At 47.4% G+C, this 12594-nt stretch overlaps 1 protein-coding gene across 7 annotated transcripts in view; it reads right to left on the bottom strand.

The window, feature by feature from the left end:
• The window catches only part of LOC116957147 (integrator complex subunit 14-like), a 98624-nt gene that overhangs the window by 50304 nt on the left and 35726 nt on the right, over positions 1–12594 (bottom strand). For all 7 annotated transcript variants that reach the window (XM_032979455.2, XM_076065725.1, XM_076065721.1 and 4 more), the window contains one exon: positions 7135–7279. In XM_032979455.2, coding sequence (XP_032835346.2) covers positions 7135–7279 — 145 coding nt within the window. The remainder of the gene's footprint in view (positions 1–7134; positions 7280–12594) is intronic.

Here is a 12594-nt window from a genome sequence, read left to right as displayed (position 1 = left end):
TTTAAACACATAAATACGGTGACAAAGTAATAACATTGTCTTGACATGACGGAGTAGTCAAAGTGCAAAAAAAGATTACGTGTTCAAACAAGCGTGGGGCAATGGCTTATCTGCAGTGTCCCAGAGTGCAGTGGTCAAAAACCCGCATTCCTTCGATGGAACAAGCGTGTTACACTTGAAGTAATAAACGATTAGAACAAAAATCAATGGTTTCCACGAGCCTCCTGACATAAGACAAGCTCGAAGCTTGCAGACGTCTTGGGGCTTCATCCAACGCGGCACGACACATTTATTCAGGTTACACGTGCTTTCACGAACGATCAGTGCAAGCCTCGAGGTTGCTGGAAGCTCTCCGCCACCTGTCCCTTGTGCGTTGCCAGTGGGCACACGCTGGTGACTACCGGGCAGCGAGCCCAGGCGACTCAACGCGATGGCAACTTAACCGCATGCGCTGCGACGCAGAGACACAACCCCGGGCCAAGCCCCTCGCAAATCAATTTAACGTCCGTACCTGCCGCGAGGGACGCTGCCGTGATCGAATGGTTAGTCCACTGGACTTAACAATGCGGAGGTCACCGGTTCAATTCGACCTGCCAGCGCAGGCAGTTGAAACAAAAAGGCCAAGTTTCTTCCGTCCCTTCCCACCTCTTTATACCTGCCACACGCGACGTGCCGAGGTTGCGCGTGGTGGGGAAGCGTGGCCAGCGTGGAAAAATAGACCGACATCAGCTCAAGAGGTGCTCTTTAAGGTTCACTCTTAGTCAAAGCCCTTTCACCAGTGGTGATGTCAGATAGGCGTCCTCTGGTCTAACACCGTTTGAGACGAGGCTCAAAAGAAAGCTGTCTCTGGTGCGGACCAATCAGTTTCACAGATAATGCATATATTATCGGAGTATGTTTTTTGTCTGCATTTTGACCACTAGTGTTGTGGTTAATGCAGACATGATTCTTTGCAAAAGGTTTCAGTTTGGTGTTTTAACTTCTTAACACAACTGTTTTGTTGCCAGAAAAAATGGGAAAACCTATTCTCAGGAATTGTGGAGTCGCACCTTTAACCTTTCCACCAGTAGTGAAGGGCACAGATCCACTGTCCACTGGGGAATATTCTTTTCCGCAAGAATAATGCTTCACATCACAACTGCCCAGGCCCCCTCTGAGCACGATCATCGTTACATACAGCAGAAACGGTGGTACACCGTGGGGAATTAAAGTCGTGCTTTTTGTTCGAACATGTAAATGTGCTCATGGGTGTGCCAACATACCCATCATTAACTTACAACATTTCTGTTGAAGTATCACATCAGGCCAGATGCCACTGTTGGCAAAGCCCTTGAATCGCAATTACAAGACTGTAAGTTCAAGTTATGGTTAGAGGTCAAATCAGCCCATCATGCCTCCAGAGTCGATAAAATAGGTATCACTTTTTTGGAGAAAACAACTGTATTTCGTCCTCTGGAAAACCATTAATCCACCATAGTAATGCGGAATTTCCACCACCAGTTTAAAGTTACCACTGGTAATGACGAGCAAATGCCCAATGCTGGTCGAGCATGAAGAGACAATTTTCTATAACAAAAATAATGTACGCTGGTGTGGGTATTCCCATCACTTCCAGACATCTGACCAGTGTGGAAGAGTAGGCCAACTAATCGTGAGAGGGGCTCTTTATAGATCTCTCGACTGGAGTTTGTTTACTGCAAGGAGTGGTATGAGCCAGTGACAATTACGTTGTTTTATAGTCGAATATTGCTTCATGTTTTCATCTTAAATTATCATTATGACAGCCCTCGTTATATTTTGTTGTGATATGAATGCTTTTTATGAATAGGATTCAACTGTTTCAAATGTTTTACAATTAACCCTCAACGGTAATTATATCGGTAGGATGGCAAATAGGAACCATATCATACTCGTCATATATTTACCATTAATATGACAGCAAATGATCAATTTGCAAAACAATTGAAAAGTCATCCATCTGGCCTCATAAAGATTATTACCAATAATGAAGTCATAAACACGATTAACAATGTAAAATATATATATAAGTTCAACAATGTAATTAAAACCAATGTTTGAACAATAAATCTTCAGGGCATGAAAGATTGTCATACAGTAATAACACATGCAATATCGGTGTTAAAATGCTTCATTAGCACATTCCGCTTAATAGGCCTGTGACAATTCCCATGTGATTTTGAAAAATTGTCGCAATGTTGGGTCCAGGATGAATTCCAAATTATTATTTTTTTAGTTGCCTCAAGTGAATATAGCAGCCTCTTGTGGTTGCAGGGGTCACGTGAACCCACATTACATGTGAGGCCTACGAGTGGGAAAGAGTATATATTTACGCTCAACATTCAATATCATCAGCGAAGAGAATCTATTTGGTTTAACACGTAGGCTTTCGCGACCAATATTATTCATAATAAAGGTTTTTGGGTTAGATCGCGTTATTTATAAATGTGTCGTAACCCTCCACCAGCCGACACGGCCAACCAGTAAAAAATGTGTCACGTTTACAAAGGACAAAATAGTTCACTACTTTAGCCCACCGGTGTGTTGAAGAGTGAATCAACATCACTTAAAATTTGAGTACGACGTTTCGCTGGCAATTACATCCAGCATCATCGGGCAATTCTCCAGAATCGTAAAGCCCTCTCCACTTCCTCCCGGGTACCCCCCCTCTGCCTCAAATCACTGCACCTGAATGAGTTAAATGATGACGTCACCCTGCTGCTCCGTAGCCACTCATGAGATATGTGGTGCCACGTGACTATTGGCGCCAGCTGGCCCAGACTTTAAACAGTTCGACAAGTTACATGCGGCACCGTGTTGTGATGGAATACATTCAAAGCGAGAAATGTGGAGAAACAGTCCGTGGACCAAATTACATTCAGGCACAATTCAAACTTTGCAAATTAAATAATTAGGCCTCTTAGCATGAAAGTCCTGGGTGCGACTCATTAGCGACTCAAAATCTAATGTCAGAGCAGACTGGAAATGGCATATTACACATTCATGCTCAACGAGTATTCTAATAATGGCTTTATAAGGCGACAGATGGTACAAGGGCAGCGTCAAGCCTCCAAAAGCATATCGTGCCATGCAGCTCAAGCAAATTGGACAGTTCATTGTCGGCTGTACAAAAGAATATGGAATGCCCCTCAATGACTTCGAGATCTGACGAAAGAAAATGAAAATACCGCACGAATGACAATGGAGTGTAGTGGTGGTACAGGGGTGAGTGCACCGCGCTGCCAACAAACAGCGATCCAAGTTTCATTTCCCAGGCACAACTAACCTCAATGATAATCTGAACCGGTCCTGGCCTCTGCTCTTTACACACTGAACAGTGTGGTGAAGAATGGTTAAGCAACCCGCATAACCGATACGGAGTGGAGAGGACGTCATCCAGCAATGGATGGATTAAAGGCTGTACGTGAAAGGATTTTTTTAAAAAGGCAATGGGAAATAAAAAGACTGCATTTATTATAAACAAGCTTGTGTGTGTCTCTGTGTCGGCAACGCATTTGTTATCACACTGCGCCACAATCCTCACGGCAGTGATTTGATACCTAACCATGCACGGCATCGGTCGCGCAGAGCATCAAACCCGTCTTGGGCCTCTAGGTGGACTCAGCCTTAAGTAGCAGTGCTTAACAGAAAAAGCCTGCGTTGGCCACATCACCCCCGGTGCCAGCCTTCAAAGGTGCTCGCCAACAGCACTCAGCCCGACAGTCGATAAGGCGGAATGGGAGATCCTCCTCGTTAAATACCCTCGGATGGAGACAACATTTACAGAACGGCGTTAAAGAAGGGAGCATTTGCTCAGCGTGTGCAGAGGCCACATCCGGTGCCACCCCTTGCCTCGAGAGCGGCCACCAGCAGCTACAATCGGGAGTTGGCCGAAAGTCAAAAAAGCATCTTGAGCAGCTTCATTGTACGGAAGATTATTTTTATGCTTGGATAATCCCTTTATAAGCAGTGTCATGCAATTAAAAAAGGCTTATCGGCTCCATGTAATTCTGCACAAATAAGCCAAGCCGTCAAAACAAACGTCTGCTTATTGCAACCGTGTATTTGTTTTTGCGCGCATTTAGAAGCATATTAAGTAACATAAAACGGTTTTTTTTCGTCAACGCTAATGGCCCGTTGACCGATAACAAAAGATGAAACTGGTGGAAGCCGCTGGTTTATAATTGGAAAATAAAAATCAACTTGCACACGGGCGCGCTCTACCCGTGGCTCTTTGTGAAAAGATAATTTAAACGACCATCAAAAGCACTTCCACCAATGCCGCCTTTTGACTCGCGGTTGTCTTATAACAGGCGTGACGACAAACACGGGACGCACCGCCCTGGGGACTGAGCATGAGGCCGGGATCTGTGATATGAGAAACAGAAAAGTGTGCACGCAAGAAGGGAGCGGCAGAGTTTACATCGTGAAAGGCGATGGCAAGAAGCCGTCCACATTTGTCCAAACTGCGGCTTGAAATTTGCTAAGCCGGGGCCAACGCCCGAGAGGGAGGAACATACGGCTCTCGTCGCGGGACTGAGCGCGCGCGCGCACTTGAGTACGATTGTGGAAATAAACGTCGCGTGTGTGTGTGTATATATATGTGTACTGTTCTGACCTTCATAGATGCTCGCTAACAGCACTTGCCCCTACAGTCTGTTAGGTCTACACGGGGGATCTTTGTCTTTTTGTGAAAATAATGTCCGCAGATGGCATGCGGCGCATGTAGTTGCACAGAGCAACGGAGGCACCTCGCCCCGTGCGAGCCGGTGATTGAGCGCAGCGTGCATCGGCCCAGTGCCAGGTGCGCCATTCTAAACGGCTGCTGAGGACGAATTTGGCAAAATTATACGGAGTGCATTTGCCGTACATGGCGCGAGAGAAAATAATACCGTTTAAGGACGAGAATTTGTGTAGCTTTTGCCTGGAGCGTTTCTGTTTGAGATTAAGTGTAATTTTAATGCAGATTAAAGGAAAAGACGTGGCAATTACTTAAAGCTTCATTTTTAGCGAATTTACCTGCAGATTTTATGAAAGCCACAGCAGTTTGTATGTGTGTGTGTGTATTCAGTACACCAAGCACGGTCAAACGACTGCAACTGCTTTCACTTATCGGATTTTTTTTATGAAACATCACAAGGAGCCGTGCCAATGTGCACGGGGCGCCACGGTGGCGAGATGTTAACTCCCCTCACCTGGTATGCAGGAGGTCGTGGGTTCGATGCCGACCCCGACACCTGTATATTTGGAGATTTCATGCTCTCCCTGTGGTCGCGTGGTTTTTCCCACCACATTTAGAAACAAGCGTTCGAAAATTGGGCTGCAATAAATTTTCACATGATATGCCACTTGGTCAGGGGCGGAGCCAGGATTTTCAGCCAGGGGTGACATTCAATAAATTTTAATTTCAAGAATGATAAGAGAGTCAGGCTGTTGAACTAGACGCCATCGGTTGGCGACACACTCTGACAATGCAGTTGCACGGAGTCCGCCAGACCGAGTGTCGTACACTTATACGCAGAATGTTTCAGATTTTTTATTTTTTTTCGGGGGTGACAATTGTCTATCCTGTCACCCCCCTGGCTCCGCCCCTGCACTTGGTTGAGTTATCATTTGTGGCCAGGTCACTTCTGAAATAGAGCAAAAAAGCTCAGTGGGCCTTACCTTGTATAATAAAAAATAGTTTAGTTCAGTAATTTAGTTTACATGCACACATGTAATAAATATAATAACCGTCAATCATGGAATGCAGACAATGCGTCTATGTCCTTTTACATTACTAAACATATCTCACCAACTCGAGACTCAAGAAACACAATATAACGTTCTTGATGTGTTGTTATTTCAAAGAGAGAGCAAGAGAAAGAGATGAACATATCGAATGAATCCTGAACTTGCCACAGAGACGGCCATCTGGAACTGTTTCACGGGGCCCAGTGTTGTTGTCCAGAGATTAACATTTGATGGTGGTGGCAGCTGTTTGAGCAAGTGTGAATTTTAAAAGCGAGTCGCTGCCCAAAGAAACTAATAGATGTAATTTTGTTTAATTATAAAAAACAATATCGAATTGCAGAAGTGCCGCAATTTTCAATCGAGTCTCTGTAAAGATAAATTTTCAATTTAACCTCTGAAATCCTGGCTTTGGCTTCACAGAGCACTGCGCAGCCGCTATTAGAGGTCTCAAATTCCCCTCTGTGTGTGCAAGTCATGATTTATCCTGGGTCATGGAGGTCTAAACTTGTGAATGGGAGTTGCACAGGATCCAGGAGCCCCTTTGACTTCTCACTGAGGGTATAAATAAGTCTTACATGTTTCACTTGTATCTCACTATGCAGCTGCGAATAAAGTAATATAAATGTATTCCATTCTATTGTCAATCCACTGCTGGATAAAGGACTCCCCACACCATGTCGGTCATAAGGGTTTTCTGGCCATATTTCACCACGCTGGTCAGTGTGGATTAGTTAGGGGGAGGACTCAAACTAGTTCAGATATTTCATGTCACCGAAGTCAGCCATGGTTGGGAATCGAACTCATCGTTGATTTCATCGCACACCTCGCGAACAACCATTCCACCGATACGGTGCAGTTACACGAGATGGCTCGAGCGTAAACAGATGATAAGGGCAGCGTGGTTTCCCCAATGACGCTCTCCCTGTCTTCACGTATCAGCAACGCAACACTTAGCCGTGTAACGTGGCCACACCATGGTGACGTCAGAGAGGTCACAATGTGCTACAACGTCACGGTCGCACCACGGGGAGTGCCCCCCCCCCCCCCGCTCTCCCCTCTCCGCGACAAAGCTTCAAACTCACGTCCAATAGCCTGCGATGCTCGCTCTCTCCGACGTGTTTGTGGATAGTACCGCACGTCGTTCAGCACCACGGCTTGACATTCCCCCCCGCCCCCCCCCCCCCGCCCCCCCCCCCCACGTGCCGGAAGCTTCTCCGTCACGAGTTCCCCAACAATCTCCCGGCACGTGCGGCGCGAGGAGCAGGCCCGAGCTACGCGCGGTACAACCCCGAAAGCACGTCGAAGGGCCGTAGAGCACGATCGCGGAGGCGAGACCCGCTTGCGTCTCTGGGCACGGGTGTCCCGTCCGGGGGGAGCGCTCACCCGAGCTGAGCGAGAGCCACCATGCCCTCCACCTTGAGGCTGCCGTGCAGAAGCACGCAGAACGAGGGCAGCTTCCCCGCGCTAGCTGCCGTGGAGCTCTCCTCCTCGGGCCCCTCCGGAGGGCCGCCAACACCGTCCTCGCTCTCTGTGGCCGGCAGGGAGGGGGGGAGGGCGGTGGGGCGAGGGGTCATTAACTGGGATGCGATTCAGGGTTGCGATTCCATTCAGGAATAATGTTGTCTCGTTTTTATCGTTTCGCAGTTTTTTTGTGTTGGTTTCAGAAGCTACAATGTCATAGGTTCATGGGGGAGGAAGTATATAATTTGTTTGCATATTTTGTCATTGATATCTTCATCGTCAGCACCAGCCATGGTCGAATCCACTGTTGGATGAAGGCCTCCCCAAGCTACCGCCACCACTTCTCACAATCCTGCCGTGTAATATTCCACCAAGCACCTGTACATGAACTGATTTCATCACTCCATCTCCTGGGTGTGCTACCTCTCCGACACCTTCCACTCCATAGAGTTCACACAACCGTAAATATTTACATCTCGGAGGTGTGGTACGTAACATATAACGTGCACATGAGAATCGATTTTAAGTCGACGAATCAAATCACCGCTACTCGCCTACCTACATATAAAGTGCGGCAAGAGGAGCATAGCATCGCTAGACCATACCCTGAGCGCCCTATAATCCGACAGGATGTGGCCATAGTTGAGGTATGACCTTGAATGCGGTGCTGTGGCTCACCCACAAACGGATTGTGAGAACTTGGCAGATTTTTACTTGTGCATAGATATCCTCAGAACGTATTATCTAGGCTGTCTCTCTTCAGAAGTTGTCGCGTGAAATTGTCAGATTTTGTCATTTCACGTGGAGCTTGAGAAACATTATTAGACGCTGCATTGCAGGTACGTTGATATTATTTTTTTTTTCAAATCACTTTTGTGCAACGTAAAACCAGTTATTCCCGAGTACTTAATCCGAGGGCAATTGTCAAAATGCACGATGCGTTGGACATGCACGTAAATAATAATCAACTGCCTCGAAACGTACGCCTGGCGTAGACATTCTAGTCAGCCGCAATACGTCAGTTACTTTTTGCAGCCGGCAGGGAAATGACTCAACGGAAGGTAAAGTAAATTTGGCCACATGGCAGTAATCTTATCTCGAGTCCGCAGACAGGAGTGAACGGACAAGTACAACAACAACCACCGCCATTTGTCACTAAGTGGCTGTGACGTCGCTTGTGCCAGGCTACGTGCGCTTTAAGGCCACGTGAAGTGTCGAAGGCTCGCTGCTGGCAAGGAGGTCACGGGACAGACCCGGGTGCCATATGGGTTGACCGACCGCGATGACTGGCAGATTCAGTCAGTCAACACAGAGAGGTAGTCACGTTCCTTGACAAGCATTGTTGAGGAATAAACTCTCACCAACTCTGAACCGCTGCCCCGAACACCAAAAAACAAAGGCAGTGGCAGAGAGAGGGGGGGGGGGGGTCCCGGGGCACGGTGGGAACAACGTGTCCTGGAGCCCCGGGTGGTTCCTGCTGCCGGCTCCACTCCCCCTCCCCTTCCCACTGCGCCCGCGCCTGACAGGCGGCCTCTGGACTCCCTCCAACAGGCGCGCGCCTGGGGGTGGAGGACACTCCGATCGCGGCACTCCCCGTACGCTTTGCTGGCGGGGCACACAGTTGGAGGCGAAGGTGCGGCCCTGCAATCGCCCACTCTCGGGGCGCTGCCGGCAGAAGCGATGCCGCACGGAGCGAGCTCGAGAGAGGGCCCCCCCCCCCCTCTATATATATAAAAAGTGAGGTGCTTTGCCTACTCTTCGATGCTGGCCAGACACCACCTGCCGATCGATTGGCTAACTTCGGTGGATCCATTTATACTGCTGGGTGGACAGAGGCGGGGGGCGGGGAGTGTGTAATTTAAGAAGCTAGGCAGAATGTTTTCACTGCCGCGCCGAGAAATTGAATCGTTTTTGAGAGCACGGGTGTTGCATACTGCAGACACGCGTCGTCTTTTGAAAACAATTCTCTGAAGCAGTTTTAACGCTGCCATTTCAATGGCGATACACACACAGCCACATGGAGCGTGTGTGCGTGTCCGTGTGGCGCGCATCGGCGGTGCATCTGCCAGTCATCTCAGTCAGTCAACCCATGGAACCTGGTGCTGTCGCGTGACCTCCTTGCCAGCAAGCGACCCTCCGACACTTCGCGTGGACACGGAGTGCACCTGGCCTGGCACAAGCGCCGTGGGGACGTCACCGTGTAGTAGCTAGCACACTGCGTTACGGACACGGTGACCTGGGCTCGAGTCCTGGCCACGCCTAACTCGAATGGCAAATTATATCTGAACCATTCCTAGGCAAACTTCCCTCTCGCCAAACCACATTGACCAGCTTGGTGAAGTATGGCCATTCAACCGCCACAACTGACATGACATGGGAAGGCCTGCGTCCAGCAGTGAATGGATCAAGAGTCCGGTATGAAGCAGATGTGGAGCAAAAAAACACATCCGTGAAATGCACTCATTTCACTCAGCTACCATTTTATGGATTATATTGCGTTTGGAGGCAATTCTTATTTCGAACATTATCGTTCGAACGGATTTGTTGGGCGGCACCGCGGCTTGAGCAACTTGACTCGTGATTGAAAAGTTGCGAGTTCACATTTCCAGTCGAGGGTCGTCTCAGCCCATCGTAGGTAGGAAATCAATGGGGGCTATGCTACGAAGAGACAGACCCATCCCATAAAGAATGGAGCATTTCTAATACCAGCACATTAGGGCCATAACTGGAAATAAGCACAGCTCCGTGCTTATTTGATCGGGAAGAGATGCTTACTCAATTTCTACACAAACATAATATTATGATGTTACCGTGAATGTAATGCTTAGCACACTGGACGTGCGACCCAGAAGCCGCCAGTTCAATCTCCAGGCGTGGCAGCTGAAACAATGGAGATGCATTTCTTTCATTCCCCCTGCTGCCTGATGGGGTAAAGTGTCAGCACTCCCACCTTTTACAAAAGGTCTGGCCAGCCTACAAGAGAAGTCCAAACACTTTCAAAAAGGGGCTCTCTCAGAGCCGATTCGATTGGAGGTCGTTCTGCCAGCAGTGGCGTGAGCGAGCGATTGTAGGACTGCACCTTGACATTTTTCAGCTGGTAAAGCACGCTTTACCTTACCTGCTAAAATCTGACCACGTTATCCAGCGAATGGTGCTATTTAAAAAAAAACAACTATATACAACGTGTACTTGTTCTTTTTTTAATCACACGTTTCCTTCGTATAATACAAAACGGTGCATGCAACAACAACAAAATCCATATAAAAAAGAAAGCACAGCATTTGAATACACCGACTTTTCCATATATATATTAAAATTTTAAAGGAGTTATTCTCCACGGACTTTGAAAGCAGGGACACGCATTAGGAATGCAGGTTAGGTGCAACACGCTCACGAAAATGGCAAGCCCACAGCAATCACGCGTTCACGCCAGTGACAGGCACCCGCGCTCCCTTTGCTGCAGCCTGGCAAGGAGCCAGCCTCTTGCTAAGCACCTCATGGGTTCCCTTCATTAGCACGTATACTTTGCGAAAGGAAAATTAAAATGAAACAATTTACTGCTTCCAATTATTCTCCGCCGACGCTGGCGCAAAATAACGCGTAACAATGTAACATGATCGTGCCACATTCTGCAAAGGTTTGCATTAGTGGCGCCGAAATTGCTTCAACTGCGTAGATTTTTATTTTTCCATCTGGGTTATTTAAGGCGTTTTCAGCAACCACAATATTATACGCCGTTCCTTACACACACTCGTTACCCAATTTGCGGTGTCTGAAATAATTTGCATATCGCTTCGTGGGAGATCAGTGGCATGTTTGGATGGTGAGACTTGTCCCTGCCATAGGAATGTGGTGTTTCCACCAGGATGCTGGCTCAGTGCCACCATTGGCGATGAGCATCGGTGGGCCATAAATTTGAACAGGAAGTCGCTTTGACTCGACAACAAGAGTCGAATGCCCACAAACGACCTCAAGCGACGTAAATACCGCACAGTATACATAACGCCGCTTAATTTGTTCATTAAGGACAGCTAGTGGTAGGCACATAACAGGCCCATAGCTCAACGAGAACAAAGAATGAGCAAATGTTTGCTTGGTCACACTCCAAGCAGGCAGTAAGACAAATTCTACCTCTGGCGCCAAAAATCCCTGCAGAGATCCTCAATTACAGGATGTCGTCGAATGTCCCTTTGTAAGCACCTTTATTTAGTTATTTATACAGGTTTTCTTTTTTGTTCCACCCAGCTTCGGCCTCAGCAATTCAAAGTGACAGAAGCCGAGCCAGAACTCGACTCGCTGGAAAGCTGCCACGCTGTCTGACGGCAACGGCGAATTGGGCCTCGCTATTCACAACTTCCATTAAATAAAAAAAAAGCCCAAAGGGGGAAAAAAAAAATCCTGCCGTTCTCCAAGCCCGGCATCACAGACGAGACTCACATCGGACGACGGCGGTTCCCACTGCTGCTTTGGGCTGGGAGCCAGGGCCAGGACGATGCCTGAGCAAGCCAGTCTCCGTCGTTCATTAGCTGCGATAAATATCTGGCGCAGGCTCCCATCACACCCTACCCTGCCTGCCACGCTGTAATCGCCGCAAGAATTGCATTATTTTTTTTTAATCGGTCAACAGAAATCTGTCTCGCCGTGTCTGAGGGGCGTTTTGCGTCTGGCCAGGAGTCGTTGAGGAACAGGGTTGGACTCGTAATTGAAAGGGTGCTGAGGCGAGGGTATACTCAGCCCATGATCCATTTGTGGGGGGGGGGGTTGCTGAAATAAGTACCATAATGTGGACAGACAACAGCAGTTGTTCTATCCAAGGATTTTCTCCCATGAGTATAAACGTGGAATTGCCACCACTGGTTTAGGGCACCAATGGAAATTATCCCCACCCCCATGCTCATATCTGCATGGGGACACCTTGACCCTGATGTGATACTCATTGTATTCGTGTATTTTGATTATTATTTCATTAATTGTATTTTTTGTATGTATAATAACAATTAAAGAAAATTGGAAAAAAATATTCACGTGCCTATGTCACACCCAAAAGGGAATTAATTTTTCGATTTTCAGCAAGTGAAGAATAATCATCATTTCATTAGCAGCCAATTAAACGGTACGTAAATGTATTTGCAACAAAAACGTTCAATATGAAAGTTTTCAAGCAAACTAATTTTTGTCACCTTAATTCGGAGGGCTTCTGCATCAAATGACTCTGGATTTGTGGGGAGGTTTTGATGACTGGCATGGGTCACTTAAAAGTTCTGGCTAGTTTGTAGGAAATGTACCATTTGTGAAGGACACAATCAGCTAAAAATGTGTGTGTGTGTATACAACCCCAGGTTATGAGTAGGACATTGGGTCCAAGTTATGGTTACATTTACA

Source organism: Petromyzon marinus, chromosome 1 (assembly GCF_048934315.1).
Source record: "Petromyzon marinus isolate PM22_M1 ecotype Great Lakes invasive population chromosome 1, UKy_Petmar_22M1.pri1.0, whole genome shotgun sequence".
NCBI lineage: Eukaryota > Metazoa > Chordata > Hyperoartia > Petromyzontiformes > Petromyzontidae > Petromyzon > Petromyzon marinus.
Note: the sequence above shows the minus strand (reverse complement) of the source record. Positions and strands in the feature narration are given on the sequence as shown.